General features: G+C 49.2%; 1 protein-coding gene across 5 annotated transcripts in view; it reads right to left on the reverse strand.

Annotated features, from left to right (window-relative positions):
* RABGAP1 (RAB GTPase activating protein 1) overlaps nucleotides 1-26772 on the reverse strand; it is a 3038993-nt gene that overhangs the window by 13540 nt on the left and 2998681 nt on the right. For all 5 annotated transcript variants that reach the window (XM_069609645.1, XM_069609642.1, XM_069609641.1 and 2 more), the window contains one exon: nucleotides 16112-16309. In XM_069609645.1, the coding sequence (XP_069465746.1) occupies nucleotides 16112-16309 (198 nt within the window). The remainder of the gene's footprint in view (nucleotides 1-16111; nucleotides 16310-26772) is intronic.

Consider the following 26772-nt stretch of genomic DNA (forward strand, 5'->3'; position numbering starts at 1 on the left):
CCTTCACCTTGGGGGGGGGAGGGTCACCGCCTCGACCCCCCTCGGCTGAATCCTTCGAGATCGACCAGGGCCTCTCCAGAAGCTTACCCGGGTTCTCGGATTTCCTCTTCCCCGAACCAGAGCGTTGGCTCGTGGTTGATGGTGCCGGGGAAGGCGCGCCCTGCCTGGCAGCCGAAGAGCCCGACCGTTCAGCGCTCGCGGTGCCCGTGGACTCGCGGTGCTTAGCCTTCTGTTGGGCCCACCCTCACAGGACTTAGAAGACCGCTCTGACCTTTTCTTCTTCTTACCTGCTGGGCCCTTCTCCAGCCAGCTGGCGAGGCGGGTACGACGATCCCTCATGGTCCGTTCCGATAGGTTCTTGCAGAACACACAGTCCTTCTCCACATGCGTCTTGTAACCATGAACGCAGTAGAGACATCTCGAATGCTCGTCCTCCTTGAAAACATTCTGCAACCCGCATCCAGGTCAGTTCCTGAACAGCTTGGATACGGCCGTCGAGCTTCCCTTGTCCTGGGCCATGTCAATGGTAGGCCTCAGATCTTCTGGAATCCTCCAAGAAGCGTAACTCGATGAAAACTTCACCCTTGAGGGGCGTAGAAAATTCCGAAACGGGTCCCCGTTGATCGGTCATAGAACGGTGGAGCTTGAGGCTCGATTTAACCGAAAAATTAGAAAATCTCTTTGAAAAAAGCGCAAAAACGCAGTGAAAGCTCGAGAGCTATAGCACGAGGACTCCCAATACTTGAACGTGCGGTAAAAATCTGAGGATGGCTGCCAGGGGAAGGGCTTAGGGAGAGGGCAGTTATTGGCTGGGGGCAGTATGACCCAGAGACCAGTGATTGGTTACTACTAAGAAAGACAGTTCAGAAACGAAACTGATTTTTTCTTTACCAAGGATTCCCAGCCTGACGACGGGGAATATTCATGAGCATGTGAATCCATGCCAGACCCCATGCTGGAGAACTAGAGTTACTTTTGGCCAAGGTTGACGGAACAAACCTTTCAGGAGGTTGTCCTTCACAGACCACTATTGCAGGTCTCCGGACACACCCTGAGTCTAGTAGAAGGTTGGATGTGTCCCTGAAATTCTAACTACTGTAGCGACTTCAGGCACAGTCGAGCCTTTGGCACCACTAGGATGCATGAGGCCATAACACCCAGCAAGCGCAGGAAAAGTCGAGGCTGCAATGTTTGTCTGTGGTTGGAAAAATTGGGCATTATTGTAGATGGTAGCTACTCCAACCTCGGGCGGGAAACCCTTGACCAGGCTAGTTTCCAAGACTGCACTGATAAATTGGAGAGACTGATGATGAAAACTGAGACTTCAAGTTCAAGGAGAAGCCAAAGCTGTGCAACAGGCTGCATTGTGCGTTACAGGTGTGCCAACACTAGGTCAGGTGAGTGAACTCGGACGAGATGGTCATCCATATAGGGAAAGACATGAATGCCTTCCCTTCGAAGAAGCTTGGTTAAAACCCTGGCTGCCGAAGAAAGATTAAATGGTAGGACTTTGAACTGGTAGCAGCAGTTCCCTACTTTGAATCTCAGGTACTTCCTGTGCTTCTTGTGGATAGCCACATGGAAGTGAGAATCCTGGAGATCCAGGATGACTAGCCAGTCGTTCACATCCAGGGCCTGGAGGATGTGGGCTAGAGTGACCATCTTCTACTTGTCCTTGTGCAGGTACAAGTTTAGAAGCTGCAGATCCAGGATGGGTCTCAGACCTCCGTTCTTCTTCGGCATAAGAAAGAAAGAGTGACAAACCCTTCCTCATTCAGAGTGGAGTACCAGTTTTATGGTCCCTTTTGCGAGGCGCTGACAGATCTCCTCCAGCAGCAGAGGTTCCGGAGGCAAGGGTTGGTGGCATGGGCGTGATCTGGAGGGCAAAGGGCAAAAGAGGGCAGTAGCCCTGATGTATGACCATTACGGCCCAGGTCATCCGAGGTTGTTGTTAGGCATAAACCTGTGCAGTTCCCTTAGGGACCACTGCAAAAGGCTTAAGACTACAGGTGTTGGCAGTGAGCCCAATTGGTAGCAGTCTCTACCACCCAGATTTACCTGGTAGCTGTGGCTGAGCAGCCAGACTTCTCTCAAGAAGAGTTAGACAGTATATAGAGTATACAAGATAGGTACCAAAAATACAGTAGCACAAGCAAACACTGACCAGAGCTTTGGTATCAAGTATATAATTATTTATTTAAAGACACACTTAGAAACACTCTAGCACTATTATTGTAAACAAGTTCAAAAACACAGTCACTATTAATATATATACATCCCTTATTCCCTATTAGACAAGTCTTAGTTAACACCACTTATTTCCAGACAGAGGTGAGCGCTTAACTAAAGATGTCACTCCAATAAGTTGAGAAAAAGGGATGGAAAAGGCAGAAATTAGGAACAGCACACACCACAATACTTTAGAAGTACTCAGCAAGGCAGGAAAGTCAAAGTCTACTTGTGAGCAAAAAGTTCAGAGGCCAGGCTCCTTCTTGGAGAGAGTAGAACATCAATGCACCCAAGATCACACTTTAAAAGGCTTGGAAAGTCTTGCAGAGAGTTTAAAAAGGAATCAGTTCAGCTCAGAAAAGTTCAGTTAGCCAGCCTAGGGCCAACCCAAGTGGTAAAATGAGGATTTACGAGACACCCCACACAGACCGTTGCGAGGGAGGCCAGGTGGACATAGTACCTTGAAAGTGGAGAGGATCCTACAGTGGGGGCAATTGTTCCTGGCAGTGGGTGCAAGTCACGGCATCGTCCAGAGGATCTCGACGTGGAGGAAAGCTGAAGGTTCACTCCCAGGGAAGAAACCAGCCGCGGAGTTCTCCTGTTTAAAAGGTACTACCCTTTTATTCGCGGTAGTGGTAAAACGTGGCATCCCGGTTTCCGGGGTGCTTGGCACAGGCAAGGCGGCCACAAGATGATCCGGGAAGGCAAAAAGGCAGGCAAACTGGTTATCCCCACCAGTCAAAGGAAGAAGACTCTTCGGGATGAAGATCTCCTCCGTCGTTGGAAGAAGTGGTGAGTCGGTTCAGCAGGGTTCCACCGGTGAAGTCGTCGTTGCAGGTCGGCTCAGCTTCTCCCTCTTTGGATTCTTTGGTCCTGTGGCGACGTCTGAAGTCCCAGTCCCCAAAGCCCTGCTTTTATGCAGAAAACCCCCATTCATCATTCCTAGCTGTCACTCAAACATGCTAAGTGGTGAGCCGGGCGGCTCACCATTGGGCCAATCACACAAGAGTGCGACTTGAGTTGCCGAGGCAACTCAGTCCAGGGTGCCTAAAGCCCCTCCCACACCCCCTGTGGTACCCAGACAGAGTGGCACCACTTTGGAGGGCTTCTGTGCAGAAGCCCGCCAAAAGTGGAACAAAGGACTCAACTTCGGGTTGGAGTCACAGAAGCGAACATAAACGCCATTTTGGAACCGAGTTCTGGCAAAAAATACCAACCGGTGAATTAATAAAAATAAATAAACCGCCGTTATGTTTGAGGCTATGTTAAAAAGCATTAGCCTCGAACAATCGGAAAATCCGATAGGAATATATTTGCGGTCGAATATAAAAAGTAGTATCCACTGCCACCAGCCAAAACTCGCTCAGGGGGGACTGGACAGTGCCCCCTTGAACAACAGACCCAGGGACAACCGAATTGCCCCTACCGGTACGCCCACAATATGATGGTTTGTACTGGTTCTGTTCACAATTTAGGACTAGTAAAGCCAATGGTGACTTTACATGCCCTGGGATACAGTCAGTCCCAGGGTACGGAGTCTATGTTTGGGGGTCACTATGACACCCCTGTGTTACGGCACGGAGGGTGCTGTGTAACACACATACCAAAAACACATGAAGCCCTATGGAGTAAAAGACCCATAGCCACTGGTCGAAGTGTACGAAAAGAAGTAGTGGAGCTATGTTCCCTGCCAGTCTTCCCCACTCTCCATAAACCCCATCACCACACCCCCTCCCACGCACAATACAAACCCCCACACAAACACACCTATTATGTTCAGTGCAGTGCACTGAAGTGCAAGCTTCAACTTCTTCCTACACTTTTATTTTAAAACAAAACCGTTCTGGAACGGTTTCTTTTTAAAATAAAAGTATAGGAACAGTGAAACTGAAAAATAAAAAGTATAGGAGCACCGCTCCCGACCGCTCCCGCCCACTTCGACCTCTGCCCATAGCCCATAAAACACATTACAAAGTCAAAGGATATCTCAAATCATGTCTAAGAGTGGGAGAAAAAGAGTCTCACTCTTAGCAGGAGAAAAAAATAAATCCCAGAAATCCACCAAAGCTGCTGGGGCACTCACTAGGTTTGGGAAATTAGCCTTAACAGAGAATTCTCCCTAACAGTGGTAACTTTCCATCCTTCACGAAACAGGGATATTCTGCCTCCTACAGGGGACTGGTGGCAGAAGCCAACTTCAGAGAGGTTTCGAGCCAAGCGTCATTGGAGAGCACAGAGGTGGAAACGCCCCCGGCCCCTTCCTCTGTAGGGACAACGCTGCCCTAGCTTGCCTCTAAGTCTTTGGCTTAAACCCCTCCCCTGTCAGCAGGGCCTGCAGGTCTCTGCAGTAGGACTGCCAGACCCAGCGATTTAGCAGTAGCCTTAGAGGCTTGGAACTTCTGCAAGGACTCATCGGCCTTGGTGCCAAATAAGTTAATCCCATCAAAGGGCATCTCTTGGACGTCAGTAGCAAACCAGGACATCCTCAGCCAAGTAAATATGCGCAAGACCCTGCTAGTCGCCATTGTTCTTGCGATGCAATATGCAGTATATAGACCAAACTGCAGTATTTTATTTAAGCAATATGACCCGAGCGGCGGGGGCATTACCGACTCAGGTAATGCCCCGGGGCCCATAGTTCTAGGCCCGAGCGAAGCGAGTCTCCACACGGCTGGAGACTTCCCTCGTCCCCCGCCGGGGACGCAGAAACAAGAGGGTAAGTTGGGGGGTGGGGAGGAGGGTGGGAGGGAGGAGAGGGAAGGGAGAAAAAAAAAATACTTACCCGAGTCCCCGGCAGGGGGCGAAGGCAGCCTCTCAGCCGCGGGGAGGCCCTGCTTCGAGCCTCCCCATAGGCTGAAGGGTTGCCATGCCCCTCACCGGTGAAAAAGGCAGTGGAAACCCGACGGAGGGATTCACGGCCGGGTATGGACCTGGCGAGAGCCAATCAGAATGCTTGTTTCATTCTGATTGTCTCTCGCTGGGGTACTAATTGAGGCTTCCTTGCCATCTTTGAAAACGGATACACTACCTTTCTACATCTCCCCTTCAGGGATGTGCCCGACGCCTCTGCCATGACTGGACACAGGCCAAAGGAGAATTTAGCCAGAGCACAAGAGGCGTTGACACACCGTAGACCCAGGCTTGAAGAGCCAAACATTTTCCCAACCCATAGCATCCAGTCTCTTGCTCGCCCCATCAGGGGGCAAAAACGGGAAAGGGGTGGTTTTACGATTTACCATAGCGGCCTGGACCACTAAGCTTTCTCAGCAAGCATGGGCAGAAAGGAACATGGGGTCAGAGGCTGCAGGCCTGTGCTGCTTCGCCAAGTCGCAGTCCACTGTGAGAACTGAAGCTCGTTTGGTCCATTGTACCAGCACTGGTCCTTCTACTGCCTAAATGAAAGGAAATAGTGTCTCCTTTTTAGGACCATCGTTCAGGATGTCAGTCAATTCATATTGCATCTTTGGTCGTGAAGGGGCAGACAACCCTATGGTGTCAACTGTCTTTGCCATCAGATGCTGGCAAGCGACCCGAGACGTACTCAGGGTGGCAGCAGGGAGCATGCACACGGCTGGCGAGGTATCCAGGCTACATGCCTCCTTCAAGTTGGCCACAATGTCCACTTGGTCCCCTTCTTCCCCAGAAAACGTCCCTGGGAAGTCTCTGACTTCCCTAAGGTGGAGGGGCTCTAGCCCAAAAAGGACTGGTTCACTGTCCTCATCATAAATGTCTTCTAAATCTGACATGTATGTTCTTCTGGGGAGCAGGAGAAAGTTTCTTGCTGCTCAGGTGCAACCAATGTCGTTCATTGCTGTGAAAAGAGGGACCTAAAGTCAGAGGACTGACGTTTGGAGACAGAAGATGCGACCCTTAGAAGTGACCTTGTTGCATTTGCTTGCAGATTCCCTGCCAGCTCAACTGAGCATAGTAGGATCCATTGGCTTGGCCATCGGAACCGAAGCCGCTGTAGTGAACATTTCAGTCACTTAAATCTGAATGCCTACCATTGCTCCAGAGTAGAGGAATGGGTGGGAAAAGGTACACGTGGGCCCTATTCCTCTGGGGTGTCATTGGATCGGTGACTCGTTGCCTTCGGCCACAAAGAGTGGTGTCGTGAAGAACCACCAGAGGGACCTGTACCTCTTGCAGTGTTTCTTCTTTTTGTCCTTTCAGACTGGGGACTATTCCTCTGTGATGCAGTGCAGGCCTGGAGACCACAAACTGGTCTATTTATCCCTGCTCTCCTTATGGAGGAATGTAAAATGTTTTGACTCACGTTCTCAAAGCACCTTCAGATGCATTGCTTGGCATGATGCGCTGTGCAGTCCTGCATGTCGGGGCCTTCACCTAGTCAGTAAGGAACAAGTTACTTACCTGTAACTGTTGTTCTCCAGCATGGGTCTGGCATGGATTCACATGCTCATGAATATTCCCCGTGGTCAGGCTGGGAATCCTCGGTAAAGAAAAAATCAGTATCAGTTTAGTTTCTGATCTGTCTTTTGTAGTAGTAACCAATCACTGATCTCTGCGTCATACTGACCACAGGCAATGACTGCCATCTCCCTAAGCCCCCCTCTGGCAGCCATCTTCAGATTTGGTAGCACGTGAAGTGGCAGTATGACCAAGTGAAGAGCCGCAGAGGGGTAGGCGGGAGGGTTCGCATGTGAATCCATGCCAGACCCATGCTGGAGAACAACAGTTACAGGTAAATAACTTGTTCCTTCTCCAGCATGGGGTCTGGCATGGATTCACATGCTCATGAATATAAGAATACATAGCAGTACACACATGCACAACCACGGGAGGTGGCAAAGGCTCAACATTAAGCATCTCTTACCTCCTCACCAGGCTCACCTTAAGCGAACAGGTTGCGCAGCACTGCTTGGCCGACCCAGGACTCCTCCCTGGAATCCCGATCGACGCAGTAGAATCTCGTGAAGGTGTGCGTCGACCTCCATGTAGCAGCCCTGCAGATGTCCAGCAGGGGCACACCAGATAGGAACGCCGTAGTAGCAGCGATCGCTCTGGTCGAATGGGCTCCCGGACGGCCTGGCAGCGGTCGGTTAGCCAACCGGTGGCAGTGCATGATGCAGCCGGAGAGCCATCTGGAAATAGAAGACTTCGAGAGAGCCTTCCCTTGATTCACAGGTCCAAAGTTCACAAACAGCTGTGATGTCCTCCGAAAACTCTTTGTGCGGTCCACATAGAACTTCAGCGCTCTAGCCACATCCAGCGAGTGCAAAGTCCTCTCGGCCGGCAACGAAGGAGACGGGAAGAAAACAGGTAACACCAGGGGCTCGTTAAGATGGAAGTCCGACGGCACCTTGGGCATAAAGGAGGGGTGCGTCCTAAGCACCACCCTCGAGGCATGGAAAGTCAAGTACGGTGCTTTGCAGGATAGGGCCTGGATCTCTCCCACTCGTCGTGCAGAGGTAATGGCCACCAGGAATGCAGTCTTCCACGACACAAACTTCATCAGTGCGGAGTGCATCGGCTCGAATGGGGGCCCCATGAGCCTAATCAGCACCACGTTAAGTTCCCACGCCGGGGCCGGGGCCTTCACCGGCGGGAACGACCGGAACAGTCCTTTCATAAACTCTTTTACCAGTCGATGGGACCACAGGGACGTCCGTCCTGTGGTTCTGGTATATCTGGAGATCGCCGCCAGATGAATCTTAATGGAGGCATGGGCTAGCCCAGCCTTTGCCAGCGATAGCAGGTACGGCAGCACTTGAGGGGCCGTAATCCGTAGGGGGTTGATCTTCTGTGCTCGGCACCAGATAGAGAACCTCTTCCACTTGTGACCGTAGCATTTGAGAGTCGAGGACGCCTCTCGGCCGGTATATCGTACCCACCAAACTCTAGCGCTGCAGCAGCCAAGCCTGCAGGTTAAGCGACGCCGGGTTGTGCTGGAAGATGGCGCCTCCTTCTCTGGAGAGAAGATCCGCGTCCGCCGACAGCTTGATGGATGGGGACGTTGACAAGTCCAGAAGATCCGGGAACCAGATCTGCCTCGGCCACGCCGGTGCGACGAGGATCATCCTGCACAGGGACCTCTTGAGCTAGTTGATGAGTCGAAGCAGCAACGCTTACAGGTATAGGCCGTCCCAGGGGAACGAGAACGCATCGCCCATGCTTCTCGGCTGGGGAAACTTGCTGGCGAACCTCTGGCACTTCGAGTTCGTCGCTGTTGCGAACAGGTCGATTTGGGGTTTGCCCCATCGTCGGAAGAGTTGATCCACCTGATCCTGGCGCAGCTCCCACTCGTGACACGCGCGCAGCTCCCTGCTGAGCGAGTCGGCGATGGTGTTTCTTTCTCCTTCCAGGTGGAAGGGAACCAGGAACATCCCCTGGGCGACCGCCCAGTGCCACAGATCCTGTGCCTCCTTGGATAGGGCTGGGGATCTGGTACCTCCCTGTTTCTGTATGTAAAACATTGTCGTGGTGTTGTCCGTGAAGATCTGCACCACCTTGCCCTTGAGCGACGGGAGGAACGATTTGAGAGCCCAGAATAGGGCTCTGAGTTCCAGGATGTTGATGTGCAGGAGCTTCTCCTCCGGGAGCCAGAGGCCTCTTGCGTGGAGATCTCCGGTGTGTGCGCCCCAACCTTCCAGGGAAGCGTCCGTCGTCACCGTCTCCTGGTACGCCGGCGTCTGAAAGTCCTTGCCCGCCGTGAGGTGCGCTCGAACGCCCCACCACTGAATCGCCTGCCGGAACACCTCGTTGAGGGGGACCCTGTCTTCGAAGGTGCCCGTCACCTGCATCCAACGGGCGTCGAGAAATTCATGAAGAGGGTGCATCCGTAGTCTGCATAGACGCACCAGGTAGATGCAAGAGGACATCATCCCCAGGAGGGACTTGATGGACCTCACCCTGGCCACGTCCGTGGCTAGCAGGCGCTGCACTTTGCCCAGAATGGTCTTCGTCCGTTCTTCCGACGGTGCCGCCAGGCACCTAACTGTATCGAGCTTCGCTCCCAGAAACAGGGCCACCTGCGACGGCACCAGGTGGGACTTTGGGTAATTTATGGAGAATCCCAGGTCTGTGAGTAGATGGACGGTCCTCGCAGTGTGTTCGACGGCGAGTTCCCTCGTCCTTGAGCGGATGAGCCAGTCGTCCAGGTAGGGGTAGACGTGAATCCCCTGCAGGCGCAGCCGCGCCGCCACAGGTGCTAGGCACTTGGTAAACACCCTGGGGGCCGACTTCAATCCGAACGGCAGTGCTCTGAATTGGTAGTGGCGTCCCTGGACGACAAACCTGAGGAACTTTCGGTGACTTCTGAGGATGGGAACGTGGAAGTATGCATCCTCCAGGTCCAGCGACGATAGAAAGTCGCCTTCCTCCAGCTGTCCCAGCACGTGCTCGAGGGTGACCATCCTGAACTATTGTGACCTGATGTATTTGTTCAAACGACGAAGGTCCAGGATGGGGCGCCAGCAGCCCGACTTCTTCCTGACGAGGAAGTACCTTGAGTACACCCCGGAGCCTCTTCGGGACGGGCTCGATGGCGCCTTTCCTGAGCATCGCCCGAACTTCCAACAGCAGTTGCGGGACGCGATTTTCCTTCCTGGCCACAGGTGGAACGTGAGGGCACTTCTTCAGGAATTCGATAGAGTGTCCTCTTGCCAGGGTATCCAGCACCCAACGATCGTTGGAGATGGACTTCCACACGCCGACGAACTTCGTCAGCCAGCCTCCCACCGGGGTGCTTCGGTGGGGGCCCGAGGCCACGACCGGTTCAGTCCTGCTTGGGAGGTGGTGGCCTTGCCGCCCTGGCCACCTTGCCGACGGCGGCGAGGCGCTCCCTGCTTGCCGCGACCCCAGTAGGCCTCCTGAGACGAGGAGCGTGCCGCCTGGCGGTAGGGCGACGAGCCACCGCTGGATCCCTTGGAGGCCCCATGTCTGCCTCCGGAGCTCCGAAAGGGCCCTCGTTGCTGAAGGGCTCCTAGGGCGCGGGCCGTCTCCGTGTCCGTCTTTATGGCTTGGAGGGATTCTTCCACCGCCTTCCCGAACAAGTTGCTGCCGTCGAACGGCATGTCCAACACCCTGGTCTGGACGTCCTGATGGAAGTCGGTCGCCCGGAGCCAACCCCGTCGTCGTAGGCAAACTCCGTTGCCCAGCTGACGGAACCCGATATCGGCAATATCGGTTGCCACCGTTATGGCGTGGTCCGACGCAACCTCGCCTTCTTGAAGTATTTCCAGGGCCTCGGACCTCTTGTCGTCCGGTAGGAAGTCCAATATGGGGGCCAGCTTAAACCAGAACTCCCTGTTGTAACGGGCCACGATCGCCAGGGGGTTGGCCGCTTTGATCGTTGTCGCCGCCGACGAAATGACCCGTCGCCCCATGGCGTCCAACTTCTTTCCCTCGCCGTCCGGAGGGGAATTCGACGTTGAGGCTCCTGACCCCGCCGCTTTCTTCTTCGCCGCCACCGAGACGACCGAGTCTGGCATTGGCTGGGCCCTGAGGCACAGGGGAGCGGTCTCGGGGACCCGGTACTTCTTCTGGTGCCGTGGAGGGGTTCTTGAGTACCGACAGGCCCTCCTCCCAGATGTCATCGATTAGAGGCACCGCGATGACAGTCTTCCTCTTGGCCTCACGGCGCTGATAGAGGAAACCTTCCTTTTTCTGCTCCTCCGGGCAGAGTTTGAACAATTCGGACGCCCTGGCGATCATGGCGTGGAATGAGCCAACCTCGTCGGGCGGAGATGCCCGTGCGACGGGAGACGGGAGACCCGTTCCGTCGTCGTCCTCAGAACCCGTCGTCGAGCCTACCACACCGTCATCTCCCAACTCGTGGGAGGATGAGGAGGGAACTACAGGCCTTACGGGGGCGAGCGGAGGAGAGGGTTGGGTCCTCCGTCGTTTGTTCTGAGGACTTCCCGACGGGCCAGGTTGCGGGTCCTCCGGCCTGGGCCGTGGTAATCTCGTCCTTATCTCAGAGCATAAGGACTGGATCGCAAACAAAATGGCCGCCGTGCTATCCTGAGGCCTAGGTTCCAGCTGCGCCGGAAGGGAAGGCTGCTCTTCCTCGCCATCGTCGTCTTCCTCGGTTATCTCCCGAGGATCTTCCTTGCGGGACCGAACCTTCTCGATTTGTACTTCGAGATTCCTCGCAACCTCGGTCAGTCCCCCCTCCAAGGCTGACTCCAAGCTCGAGGAGGCTACCGTGCCCCCCCCCCTTTTTCCATCACGGGGGCCATGACGATGGGCTGAAAAGAGTATTCCCTCCTTGGCGGCAGGGAAACTCTAGTCCCGGAGGCAGTCTCCGCTGGCGGGGTCTCTGCCGGCTTGGCCAGAGTCGCCGCGATCGCCTCGATAGAGGCCTTTGCCTGCTGGGTAGGGGCCTTCACCACCTTAGGTGCGTCCTGGACTTTCTCCTTAGGGGGAGGGGCGACGCCTCGCTCCCCCTCTCCCGAGATCGGACGGGGCTTCTCCCGAAGCTTACCCGGGGTCTCTGACTTCCTCTTCCCCGAACCGGAGCGCTGGCTCGTGGTTGACGGTGCCGGGGAAGGTGCGCCCTGCCTGGCGACCGAAGAGCCCGACCTTTCGGCGCTCCAGTAGCCAGCTGACTCGCGGCGCTTGGCCTGGTGTTGGGCCCCCGTCGCCGGGGCGCCCGCACAGGACTTAGAAGCCCGCTCGGACCCTTTCTTCTTCTCACCCGTTGAGCCCTTCTCCACCCAGCTGGAGAAACGGGATCGACGGTCCCTCATGGTCTGCTCCGACAAGTTCTTGCAGAACTGGCAGTCCTACTCTACATGAGTCTTGTCCCCATGAAGACAGTAGAGGCATCGCAAATGTTCGTCCTCCTTAAACACATTCTGCAGCCCGCATCCAGGGCAGCTGCGAAACAGCTAGGGTCCGGGTGACGAACTCGCGTCCTGGGCCATCTCGAAGTAGGCCGCAAATCTTCTGGAATCCTCCAAGAGGTTGATTCGACGAAATCTTCACCCTTGAGGGGCATAGGAAAATCCCGCAACGGGTACCCGTTAACGGGAGTAGAAACGGTGGAGCTTGAGGCTCGATTAACCGAAAAAATGTGAAAATTCACCTGAAAAAGCGCGAAACACGCAGCAAAAGCTTGAGAGCTATGCACGAGGACTCCCAACACTTGAACGTCTGGTAAAAATCTGAAGATGGCTGCCAGAGGCGGGGCTTAGGGAGATGGCAGTCATTGGCTGTCAGTATGACGCAGAGATCAGTGATTGGTTACTATTACGAAAGACAGATCAGAAACAAAACTGATACTGATTTTTTCTTTACCGAGGATTCCCAGCCTGACGACGGGGAATATTCATGAGCATGTGAATCCATGCCAGACCCCATGCTGGAGAAAGGCAAATGCGGTGCGTGTCTGAAATGGACATCTGATGCCAGCAGTCAACGCAGGGTTTGGAACCAGAGGACTTTGTAGAATACAGCATCACAATGAGTACGAAGAACGGAAGATCAGGCGTTGAGAAAACATACGTTTTTAGAGCAGTGTTCCTAAAGCGAACAGAGTGCACAGAAAAAAGAAACTGAGGTCACGGGGAGAGGCACCCCTATATATATATATATACATACACACACACACACACACACACACACACACACAGGTTCTGACATCATGTCCGGCACGTAGGGGCTTCGAGCAGAGCCACGCTGCACACTATGAAGGCAGAAAGATTCCAAAGTGCAGCTGTGCTGGGAGATAGATGTCAAAGATAAGGAATCTGTGGGAGGAAGGAGTCCATTAGAAGCCTAATTCTATTTTGTTGCAAGAGTGCAGGGTTCTACGTCACTTTGCCGAAGTAAATTACTCTTTTGGAATTTACTTTGATAGCATACATTTTTTCTTTTATTGAGGGGAGTCCCCATTCATACCTCCCTGCCATGCCTCTGCCACCCCCATGCTCCCCACCCCACCATGCGGTCAAAGAAAATTACAACAGAGTAATTTAATTTGGAGAAACAGCGACATTTGAGTGGGCATTCCATATTTTTGCACACGTGCATCGAGGATGAGGCGAGTGAAATAGTACAATGTGAAGTTGGGGGCTGTGAAGGGAAGGAGTACTCTTCATGAAACCCACTCTGTACTATCCTAGTCGTTCAACATACCAGCCTCACCCTACAAAACCATCCTAGGTAACAATCCCATGTCACAAGCATAGCAAAAATAATCCATTTGATTTCATCCGATGCTTTTATCTCACCTTAACCAAAGCATCCTAGGATAGCATAGAGTACCTATCACTGATCATACCCTGCTTGAACAAAAAGAGGATACCAGCACAGTATGGAAAGGCTTTCATCTTTCCTCATTTGAACCATCCCAGGATAATAACAGAGCAATTTCAACACCAAGCTAAAAGGGAAAAGTGCTGCCAAGACAACAGATTCCACTCCATTGCAAGACAACAAAGTACAGTGCTTGTCAGTCATGACCGTGTGGCTGACAGAACCCCAGGCAAAGAGTACAGTGCAGAGTACCTTAAAATGAAATGCCCCCTTGCAGGACAACAGCACAGCGTACCACACTACCTGACCTATCCCAAGACAACACCGAGTTGGAAATAAACATTTAATGAGAAGCTGCTCTTTCATTTCAGGCATTATCCCAAAACCATGAGATACCGCTAGGGTGGAGTTAGTACAAAACATGCTGCATATCTAAATTCTACATGAGATGCAAACTATAACTTCTTGTCAATTATATATGACGCATTATGCTTCAAATCTTTTCTAGTGTTTCTTTATGTGCATTTCCAAAATACAATTTATGTCACATAGGTATGTTTGGATAATGCCAGTTGGACAAGGGAAGAAAGTACCTCCTTGAAGCCATTGGGGTCAAGCTAGTCCGACTGTTCTAAGCTGGAGGCAGAAGCTAAATTGCACCCAGCAATCTCGATTCCCGCAAAGGACTGTATTCACTATGTGTCTAAACTATGTTTGGACAAGTTACAGCAGCTTTACCCACATTTTGAATAATGCACTAATGGAACAATAACCCGAGTGCTTTGCGTTCCAAACTGCATGTACAAGCACATGGCATTAGAGCAATACAAGACTGTCCTTTATTACACTATGTCTAATCATTATGCTTTTCCATGAAAAGCATTCAACCATAGCATAGCTAAAACATCAAGCGAGAATACAGATTGCCTTTAATTTCAGTCAGCACGTCTGTCCCATTGTATATCGCAACCATGATGCTGTGTCTCCGGATATGGGCATGGCTCTTTGACTGAGTCACCATATTCAGAACGTGTTGTAAACAGATCAATTGCATCTTCTAAATACACAGTCCCTATTCTTTGACACTCATTGTCTCCGAGCTAGTCCTGAATTGGGCTGAATGAAGACATTCTGTGCTGGACAGGCTTGTGAAGCCTTCAAGGGCATCCCAAAAAGCATGGCTAAAACTTGCAGGGCATCTTATTTAAGGAAGGCACTTTCATGAGATTGTCCACAAGATGTATGCAGGCATTTCCACTATAAATATATGTCACGATGAGTACATTCTCTACCTCCTCACGCACACACACAGACAGACTCACAAATGCAAATACACAGTGACACGCTGCATTCAATTCACAGGTGCGCTGCATGCATACCAAACTTGAAATGCAGGCCCTGATCATCTGCTTCAGTGAACTAAGCGGGACAGGAGCCGGAGGAAGTTACTTTAAGCAGCAACACATAAGCCGGAGCAACAGCACACGCGGACTGACACCGATCCAATACCCGCACCAAAGCTTAGCACCCGGTGTACACTGAGTTGAAGCTGCCAACAGAACACCACTCCTCTCACTATCCTACTCCCTCTTCACCCTACTAACCAATCCCTCCCATATTTACAGATCCGCCAGAGCGCCCGGGGACCAATTCCGTTGGTGACGGTGCGCGGTACAAATACCTTTAACATTTAACATTAACACTGTGCCCTGGACAGATTGGAGCACCTGGACAGACGCCGGGAACTCGGCTCGGTTGCCTGGCAACCTGGGGTACAATCAGCATGCAGCGTGCTCACTCCTTACTGTACAAAGGTGTGCACTTGATGTATGACTTTCTAAAGTCATGCTTTGCTCGAGCAGGGACATGGAACAATATAGGAAAAATCAGGACTCTGCTGAGAAAATCGAGGTGGGCGATAGAGTGCTGCTGCTGCTGCTGCCTGTGCGCCACTGCCTTCTTAAAAGAAAAAAGGTGATGACTTTTTACTATAAGGCAGGCGCCTATACCAGGAGAGAATCAGCTGAATGTTTAAATTCTGTAAAATGGGGATATGCTGCCATGGGTAGGCCCTGACGTTAGTACGCACTAATATGTTGGACATTCTGCTCAGAAGGAGTGGGATTAATAGGATTGATATACTCACATCCAATTCTGCTTAATTGGCATGACAATTGTATTTTCTAGTGCTGGAGAAGTTGGATGGATGCAACGAAATGCAGGATAAAAAGTTTTTAAAAATACGTTAATGTGCCGAGCAGCAGGGAAACAACATGCTTGAAATCTTGTTTCACTAAAGTCTCCCATGCTTAAACATCTCCAGTAGCTCTTAAAAAGGGCCGCTGTTGGAATGGAGCTTCCAGCAGGATACACATGTAGTGCTTGACCGAGCAGCTGGACTCCTTGTATATATGGGGCTGAAATAGCCCGGTAAAGAGCAACTTCTCTCACGCCAGACCTAAAAAAGGAAATTGGGATTTAAGATACACCTGTCTCTATCCAGTATTCTGAAACAAAAATGATTGGTAAATGGGGGTTTACACATCAATAAATACCAACATCAAGCGCTTAAAATATGAGCAAACTAGGCATCGAAGATACTGACATTATCTTTCACGATAATCAAAGCATGAACATCTGTTAAAATCCAGAACAGTACCTGTATTTTGCATTCAGCTTCAACTAACTGCAGTTTTGTTTGTGCCAACTCTAACTCCATTTCTCGCAGCTGATTGTTCAGAGTCTCTTTTTCCTCATCGGTGCCTTCATCAGAGCCCTCTTTGGTAGAAATTACAATTTTTACATGTCCCTCTTTACTGAAGAATTCACTGCACCTTTCACAGCCATCCACTTTTTGCTAAAATTAAACACAGGTTTAAAGATTTAAATGAATGAATACACAGTTGGATTTATGTTTACTGCACCATTCATAATAATCTACTTTAAAAACAATTGGGAACAATCATTAAAAAGGTCAATGAAGTAATTGCAACTTTTTTGGGGGGCTCACAAGACAAACGTATCGGGATAATATGGTGCCTGACTGTCGCTTTTCAGCATTTTGTCAACGAGGGCATTTATTTAGGCAGCATATGTTTAACTAAAAACAGTTATTTTTGATGTGTGTTCAGTTAGCAGGCTCTTACGTGTTAATGTGGATAACTGTATTAAACCAAACACAGAAACTTGAAAAAAGCAGTGTATTACTGATGCATTCGGCAATATACATTTGAACTATCAGTCTTTAGTAATGGAGGTGATTACGGGCACAAAGTGCTTTTTTGAACCAAAAGATCTGCAGAAAAAATGCTTCTGCGCATAGAGGTGAATTTCTTCCAAATGGGATGCCTCCTAGTAATTTCATACAACATGAGGTTCTTTGTTTTGTGAACAATTTTGACAGATTACCTTCAACTAAAATCTATTGAAAATTAAGTAAAGTGACAATATTGTGAACTGTGGGATCGTGGAAGGAAACCGGAAAAATTATTTCTAGGTTGCTCCCCAAAAACTGGCACATACGCGAATGAAACGGGCAGAAAAAGATGGGAAAAATGTTGGAGATCTTGCATCACTGTTGCTTCGTCCATCATAACAAGACAAAGGGAAAAGGGTAATTGATGCAGACCCACAGACTTAGCAGTGTAGTTTGGATGTTTAGATCTTTTGTAAAAATCACAAGATATATCTTCAACAGGAGTACATGAATATTTCTTATGCACAGTAGATGGTGGCAAACCCTAAAGACGTGACTCCCTGGTCATCTTGGCCCCACTAAAGCCAACACCACACAGCTCATCAATGGCAAGAAGTAATTCAACCACACTACTCTGGTCTGGAGACAGCTACATTGGCTCCCACTTCAAGTATGCTTCACCTTCAATACAGCCCCCCTATGTGACATCCAAACCAATCACGCTCTTTACCTTACATTACTTGGCCAAAAAAACCTATCCTCAGGCTGATGCATAATCTAAAGATGGGGCATCGCCAGACTTCAAACCAAGAATTTACAGAAGGAAAAACAGAACACGGGACAACATCTACTATGCACCCAGAATCATGAGCAGCCTGCCAGCCAACACTGAAGACCCTCCATCATACACTTATGGAATGACTCTTCAGACAACAACACCGACACCACCGCGGCCACTCACCCCCACCTTGTATATGCGTTGCATAGTTCTTGGCCTGTACAGTGCCCCGTTGTTTGAAGGTTCAATTGAAACTTACAAACGCCTATACGTAGATAGTTAGTTGATTACCCAGTTATGTAAATATTGAGCCTTAAATACATGCAGAGCTGCGTATATTACTGTGGTCATATTCAATTGAATTCAAACCAGGACCTTACTGAAAATTGATGATCAGAGAATCACAGCTTTGTGTTGAAAGCAAGATCACTTCTCGGTCTATAGACCTCTGTCCACCACCATTTTGCTGTTTTGTACCGGTCTCGACTTTTGGAGGCAAGCAAAGCATCTTTTCTAGCCTTGATTAAGCTCATCGGTTTTGGGGTTACTGATCAGACCTTATGGCGATTAATGCAGTAGAAATCTGTTCTCCATTGTGGAAAAAAAAATGTGATGCACACTTCACCTTACAGTGAGGTGCTGTGGGATGTTCTAACCCACTAGTCTATGCCCTGCAACCTCACTGTGTGCTGCTTGCATCAAAAACAACAGAGTGGCTGCCAAAAAGATCTTTGTGCTAAAAATCTCTGAAAGTGCGCAGGAAAACCTGAAAAATAGGCCACCAATCCATTGTGCCTATATCAGTGGTAACACAGGAGACCACTGCCAAAACCAATCATTTGGCTGTCCACAGAGGAAAATGAAAATACTTGAAAAAGCAGTGCTGCATTGCAAAGGAAAACCCAACATCCTTGTTGGGTGTTAAACATCACTTTATTTAAATAATTCACCTAAGCACAATGTCGGCAGAAACATAGTTTATTAGAAGAAAATCCACATTCAAAGATGCTTGCTTGGAAAAATATGTTAAAAATGGGCGCAGTACCACCGCTCGCCTGTGTCAGAAACTGCTATTTACTTATACTGTCATTAAACTTGCGCCTTAAAACCAAAGTATGGAAAGGAAGAGATTTCCCATCAAAAGCAATATAGGTTGACAACTCAATCTCTATGTTTTAAAAAAGGCTGGAAGAGATTTGTGGCTATATTTGTAAAAATGTAAATTGTATTTTAGAGAAAGACTATTTTTAAACATTGTTTCAAAAGTAAGTAAAAGCCAGCCACACTGAGCTTCACAGACATTACAAAGTTTCTCCCCAAACAAAGGAATCATTCCCCCTGTCCTCTGCTGAAGAACTGGCAGGGAGGTGTGAAAGGAAATGGGAGGGGACTTTGGCCTGTTGCTCTGACAAGAAACAAAAGGCTACCTTGACTGAAAGGAAAATGCTAATTCGGGTGTGACAGAAAACAACTGCTGGCAGAAAGAAGCCTGGGACTGCTCTGGCCCAGCCCAAAACCTTGGGGGCGGAGACAAACAGTTTTGTTTATTCAGAGAGCACAGAAAATAGCTTTTTGAAAAAGACTCATAGAAAACTGAACAAAATTGGTAAAAATATATAGTGCTGTTAAAATGAAAAGGTTGGTCACGTTTTAAAACTACTCTGGCATTTGTGCGATATTCAGAGACTGAACCACGAAAATGTTGACTTTGTAGCAGTTGTGACAATGTTAAAAATATGAAACTTCACAGGTGTATGCCCAAATGGTATGTGCATGTATCTGAAAAAATTGGTACAGATCTGACACTGGGTAATCAACCAAAAGCATGAAAAACTGTCATTTGTGAATCGAAACTCTTAGGAAGATGAGACTTTGATAGATACATGCCTTATTGAATCTGTAATGTAAATATGTATTATTACCAAGTTTGTAATATTGGAAATATGTTTTATATGAAAAACAGATTTTCTGTATTGGAACGAAGGGCAGGTTTTTCCCTGGATTGCAAATTGCCGCATCTCTATGGCGTATTATGACACACTGTTTCCTTCTCAAATCAGGGGAGAGGAAATTCTCTAACCAATAGGATTCTTAGATGGTTAGGCATAGTATAATCAGCCTACCCACCCCCTTGAGAATACATAAATAGGGACTGTTGAGGACCTAGAGAGAGACACGCTTTCACCCATCAACTGATTTACTGGCGAAGCGCTCTGCAGGAAGAACCCAGACCAAGACTCCAGAACTCTGAAAGCAGAATGCCCAATCCAAAGCTGAACCCTTCTCAGCTGGCCTTTAAAATCTTGCAACCTGATTTTAATCCCAAACTTCCCAGGGGCACAACAAATCGACAGCCTGGCTGTGCTGTTTTTCTGCTTCTTGCCAAGAACCCTTGCTAGAACCCAGAGGTCCAAACCAGTAGAGCAGCGCCGTAACCCAGAAACAACCCGTCAGATCCAGAACCAGAGGCTGTGCAGTGACCAGAGGCCGTGCTGAGTGCAGAACCAAGTGCCTGAATCCTGTCCGGTGGCGAGCAGATTCAAGTCCAAACCCATGACCAGCTCCTGACGGGCCTATTCCTATCCCAAAACCATAGTTGTGAGTATCTATAGCATAGAACTGTCCATAGCCAATCTCTTTATCATTAGGTAATCCCATTCAACCCATTACAACATATCCAGAACTACACTGTAGAATCTTTTATGTCTGTCCTGAATCTTTCTCTAATCCATATAATCCTGTGATAATTGTAGTGATAATCATTTTTGCGCTAATATAGTTGATGAAAAAAGGCAAGTGTCGCAGCGGGCAAAGATCAGACAGAGGCGCCTCTGGATTGATGGCTGTACCGTTGGTATCTCGCATCTTCATAGCCTCTTAGTGTAAAGCCAATCCTTGTTTGTAATCTTCAAAAAGCGCACATTTCTTTTGAAATCTTGACTCTTTTCTGAAAAAAAATGACTTTTACTAAAACCTTCATAACTTCTGAACCGTACATGCTAGGAAAGCATTTTAAATGTCAGATTGAAGCTAACATCCTCAGCTTTCAAACAAATCCATAACCACATTCCATATAATTGTTCGGTAATCGCTTTTCTCGCTCGCTGACAAGTTTGCTGCGATTTTGCATTTGGCCTAATTTCATTCCATATAAAATAGCTTTTCTTTGCATTCAACCTCTGAATTTAGTTTCCTATCTATCAGTCATTCAATCATCATTGCTAGTGTCTACCTGAACCTATCCAAAGCGGCTCCCACTAGTTTTGAATCAATTTAGAGAATTAAATCAATTTTTCAGTGTTTTCCCCATTCATTACAAACCACATTCAAAAGCATTTGACCTGTTTAACATCATTCCTGTTTCTCTAAGCTTGCTGCGGGAATTGGGATTGATACTGCATTGTTGATTGTATATTCCTGAATCCTGTTTTCCCTCATTCCATCTCTTCATACTGCTTAGTAGGGGGGAGTGAGTAGTATCAGGGGGAAAGAGTGATTACATTGAATTTGATTGAATTCATCTCAAGTTTTATTTCTGTGCTGCATTCTTTCCTATCATTGCATTTCGTTGAACCCACACAAAGTTTTATTCTATGCTACATTATTCTTCTCACCCAGACTCCTATTGACTAAAGAGATTGTTGATTGTCATATCACCCATCGCTGATTATTGTATAAATATTAATCGTTTGATATCTAGATATTGTTCATATTCATAAAAGTGTGATATATATTGTTTAAATCCATCAAATAAACCTTTTAACTTTGCAAAACAACCTACTTCTTGGTTCAGTGAGAACGGGGGGGGGGGGGGGTTCAAAGAGAGGGGCGTGATATAAGGGTACATCGTTCAGAAATAAAATAACTTTTCACAGAAAGATATATAAATAAGGGTTCCAGCTGGGCATCTCACGCTAGGCATTGACTTAGTTAGAGTGCTGGGTTGAAACCACTGACAGTGCAGTAGATGTACTTTTTGTCCCTATAACTTTGTTGTGTGTACCTTTGTGGTTACTTGCATGATGTGTCCAAGACGGGCTGGAGGCAGCAGATCTTTTTTTATTGGGTTTGTATTCATTGTCTCGTGCACTTTTGCATTTTACCTCTTAATGCCTTTTAGACAGCAGTGCCACAAGATTTTCACCTGTACTTTGGACATCTCTTATTGTGGCCTTCTTACTGCTCTCCCAGGGCTAGTATTGCTATATATGGTAAGCCCTTTCCCTGGGAAAGCACCAGCTTTCACAGGCAAAACCACAGTGTGGGTGAGACCAGGTGTGGGGGCTAGGACTGTCTGGCCCCAGTCCACTTCCATGCCAAAGTGTGTCTGTTGCTGGGCTAATATGGTGGCCAGTTTGAATGGTGTAAATCCTTAGCATTGGTGTGCTTGGGGGTGACTCAAGCTTGTATGCTGGATAAAAGGAGGACTTTGGCAGTCATTCAATAGATCGGTGCCAAGACCACTACGAAGTGGGGCATCCAGCTGAACACCAGGAAATAGTTGCATGCAAACAGCATGATCTCCTTCAACCGTCCCAGTGAAGCTCTGCGTGTTTGCTGATCTCAAGAAGGCCTTCATCGGTGCTGTGATCCCATGACTAGTGGGAACAAGCAGTCTTGGCCCCTGCTTGAGAATCCTGCAAGCCTTCCGAAGTGTCCTGGAACTATCCTGTAGGCTGACCAGCTTCCATGTGGGATACCTTGCCGCATCGCTTGCTGTCCACAATTCAGACTTGGGCATCCACAGACCCTTAACTTGTGCAACAAGTGGCCTCTGCCTGCAGTAGCAGGTCTCCAGCATGAAGAGGGGTCTTGCAGTACAAATTCTTTGTTTCTGGCACAATGGTCGGCTTCTGACATTTTCTTCAAGTTGCCATCACTGCTTTCTGCCAGTATTTATCTGGGGTACTCAGAGGTCCTCAACAATGTGGTTTCCTTTCTTCATCATGGCAGGGTCATTAAGCTGTCCAGCACCAGGAACTGACTAACCAGAGTGCAAAACCGCCAACTAGCTGGACCCAAATCCAGATGACGAAAGCGACCTCTGCATCCTCAGTCCCTGGACCTCCATCATAGGAAACAAGATACAGAATAGGGGGGCCCAGCCATTTCAGGAGCTGCCAAAGTGGTCCGTGAGTGAATCGGTAAGGCTGTGTATGTGTTTTAACTCCTTTCTTTTACTAAAAATTAGCTCCCTAATCTTGTGTTTACTTACCTTGCTTTTTTTTTAGGGTCATGGCTTAACAGCTATGTTGTGAGGAAGCTCTTCTGAACAGCTCCCGATGTTCGTGACTGATCCTGGCCTGCTAAAGTGCCCATAGTGTGTGCGAGTACTTCACAAATCACCAGCAGCTGCATGAAGGCAGCGGGCATGAAAGGGAGAAAATCCGGACGTCGGAGGTGTGCTGCTTGTAAAGATATATGCAATAGAAGGGAATGTCGAGACGATGGAAGATGGCGGTCAGTGTGACCTAACCGAGAGTCTGCCGAACAAAGCACAAGGAGGTGCCGCGGACAGAGAGCGATGCCCATTGGGGAGCTGTGCAGGACCGGGTCTGCAGTGTGACTTGACAGTCAGAAGAAGCGCAGACTGGGTGGATAGGAAATGGGCTTGCGAACATAGATAAAGGAGGCCGAGTTGGTTAGGGAGAATTCTCATTTCATGGCTAATTTCCCTTACCTATGGAGCCCCCCAGCAGCTTTGCTGGATTTGAAGGGTTCGTTTCTTTTTACCTGCTAAGAGTGAGACTTTTTTCCCACTCTTAGGCATTTTTTCTATGTGTGTTCTAGGCTATTTTTGTGTTTAATGTCTATGGGATCTTTTCTCTCACCCATAGGAACCATCTTTATGCACATGTGTTACACAGCACCCTCCGTGCAGTGACACAGGGGTGTCGTAGCGACCCCCAAACATAGACTGCATACCCTGGGACTGACTACTGTCTCCCAGGGTATGTAAAGTCCCCATTGACTTTACTAGTTGATTTTTATGAACTTAACCAGTACACCCCATGTTAATATGGAAGTACTGGAAGGGGTTAATAGTTTTTCCCCTATGTTCATTTTTGAGAGGGTACCTTAAAGTCCCCCTCTACAAAGTTTCTGGCTGGTGGCAGTGGTTACTACCTTTTATATTTGACCGCAAATATTTTCCTATGGGATTTTCCCATTGTTCGAGGCTACCACGTTTACTGACAGCCTTCTAACATACCGCCGGTTTATTTTATTATTAACTTCACTCCGGTAGGTTTGATTTGCCAGAACTTTGATAAAACTTCTTTCTCGAGTCTTACTCCATTTTCCTAACCCAGGTCGGGGATCCTTTGTTCGTCCTTTTGGCGGGCTTCTGCCAAGAAGCCCTCCTTTCGGCACCACTGAGTCTGGGGTGGGTCTGTTTTTTGGGAGGGGGAGTAGAACCCCCGGACAGAGTTGCCACACAAACTCAGGTTGCACTCTAACCTGATAGGCTGGAGGGTCTCCCGCCAAGATGACCACTGCACTGTGTGAGTGACAGCTAGGCTGTATGAATGGGTCTCTTTCTGCATAAAAGCAGGGTCCTGAGGACTGGAAGAGCAAGACGTCGCCACTGGAACTACGGAACCGAAGGGGAGAGACGCCAGAGACATCTTCAGCAGCTACACCATCGGCGAAAGCCCTGCCGGATCGCCTCACCACTTTTCTTCCACACGACGAGAGGAGATCTTCAGCGAAAGAGCCTCCTTCCCTTGAGCTGGTGGGGTCAGCCAGTTCACCTATCGCATCCTCGGACCTGCCTTGGTCAAATCGACAGTGCCCAGCACTTGGAGACCGGATAGCCAGGCAGCTATCGACCCGGACCGCAGGAGCCACTTCTTCACGGTTAAGGTACATTCTTCCGCCAGGTCGCCCTTTCTCTGTCGTAGCCCTAAAGGTGTTTTAAATCCTTTAACTAATTATAACGTCGGCCTCCCTCTCTCTTAACTTAGTCTTTTCCCCTTGCATCTACCTCTTCAATATTTTTCTACCAAAGACTTGACTGCAGCTACAAGAACATTTAAGCTCTTGGTCCTGTACCACTGACTCTGGCTCGGGCCTATTGACTCTGGCTGATTTGTTAGATCTGCTCTCACTAGATTGGTTTTCAATGAGAAATGTGTTGATGCACCTAAATCTTCTAAACCCCTCTTCCTTCCTACCGTTTTAACTTGTGGAGTGCCATTTTGATCAGTTTTCATTCACTTATCTTTCTGCTAAAGTGTGAGCCAGTCTGACCACATCGTTTTGGCCGGAAGGTGCTATTTCTTCTACCTGACACCGCAGAGCGGTGAAGCAGAGTTGTGAGGCTGAGGTGTGAGCCAGTCTGACCACATCGTTTTGGCCGGAAGGTGCTATTTCTTCTACCTGACACCGCGGAGCGGTGAAGCGGAGTTGTGAGGCTGAGGTGTGAGCCAGTCTGCAGCAGTCCGCTGCAGACGCGGAGCCGCTCCCGAATGGAACCCGAGGTACGTCCCCCCGTTGGTATCCAGGACCCGAGGGCTGTCAAACCTACCCTAAAAGATCGACGCCCGACGAAGACAGCTAAGTCTGGGCGTGGGAAAGATACGAGCCCGGGAAGAAGGAGGAGCAAGTCAGACTCGGCATACAGACTGCCCGCGACCCCGTCAATTTTGGAGCTTCTAGCAACAACTCCAAACATCAAAACATTCAAACGGACCACATATGGTTTGGGCGAAAATATCGCTGACATTTCTGACAAGAATGAAGACAACCTACCCGAGCCTCGCGGCACACTGGACGGCACAGACAGATCAGCGGACCCGGTGGAAATGGGGGTGGCGTCTCATGGGCAGGAACAGGCCGAGCCCAGGCCCTTGGAACCGGAGCAGCCAGGGGAGGAGCAACGAGAGGAAGGCCGGGTCCAGGTGGCTTTGGACCAGTGGATAGGTGGACCTCCTCCAGGTCCGCGCAAACCGACCGCCAGCCGCCAAGGATCAGGATCGATCAGTGCTGACCCAATGGACGAAGGGAACGGTGGGGCTTGGCGGCTAGAATCGGGGAGGGGCTTTGGAGCGCCCGACACTAGCCTGTGTTTGTGTGAGGTGAAAGAGGCGAAAGAAGCGACACCGAATACAAACCCGGAAAAGGAACGAACAATGAACGCGAGGATACAGCAGTCTCCTAAGAGACCAGGCATAAACCCAGAAGCCCGGAGGAGCGCAGCTCCCAATTGCGTCATATCAACCAGAGTGTTATGGGAAGGAAAAGAGACAGCGGAAATACTAGAACTAAAAGAAATTACGGTAATAAGTGAACAAAGAGAACTTTCACCACACAGCTCGACATTTGGAGCCAAGTCGAATCCCAGGAGGGAAAAAGACAAAGTGGCCACTAAGAGCATTACCGAAAGGGACAAATATGACCAGACATCAAACCCACTTCAAATTGAGGTGATGCTCCATGAAACCAACGGGGAGGCAGAGACCAGCGACCTAGACGAGGGAAAGACCCGGCCGAAGATGTCTAGCCTGACAAAAGTCCCCGGAGACAAAGGGAAAGGATCGAACCCGGAGAGTGAGTCAGAGCTAGAAGCAGATGCCACAGATAGTGACGACCAAACGGAGAGAGAACTTGACGACTCCAATAAAGAAACGGACGGAGAACAATTGAAGGCGGGAGCGGGGGTCTCAAAGAAGAAGAGAAACAAAACCACTATTCCATCTATTGTGAGATCCCAAGGAGCAAAGAAGAGAGCAACCATGAGATCTAGAAAACACACGGGACCGGTGGAACAAAAACCAACAAAAGGTCCCAATAGAGGAGCCCCTATTCCTAAAGGGCTTCCCAACCCCTTGACGTTCCGCTCGCTCAAATCCTTCTTCACCCAGCAACATAAAAGAAAACAGAGCGTCGACACTGAAATATCAGACGCGGAGATGCTGGAACTATTAACCAAACCTCAGCCCGCCCAAAAACAGACGAGTACAGATCCATCGATTGGATTAATAAAAAAAACAGGGTCTCCAAACAGGTCCCGGAATTAAATGACCAACAATCTAACAAACAATTTACCCAAGGAAGCCGAAAAAGCCAAAGAGACTGAGGTTCCTGAGGGAAGACAAATGGACCCACAGGGTCAGTTCATGAGAAACCCCGAGAACATACAAACGGAAAGCCCCTGCGAGGCAGGCACAACATCAAGAGAGGAGATAGTGATCGGGGACGATGACAAAGAAGAAGAGAGTCGAATAGAGATAGAGACGGACAGGACCACGGATCAAACTTCACAGACCAATAAGAACAAAGAGGAGCGTTGGGCGTGGACGAAGCCCCACCTAAGCATTGGCCAAAAAAATGCTATGCCAAGAAT

This window comes from Ambystoma mexicanum, chromosome 8, assembly GCF_040938575.1.
Source record: "Ambystoma mexicanum isolate Mex_15411 chromosome 8, UKY_AmexF1_1, whole genome shotgun sequence".
Lineage (NCBI taxonomy): Eukaryota > Metazoa > Chordata > Amphibia > Caudata > Ambystomatidae > Ambystoma > Ambystoma mexicanum.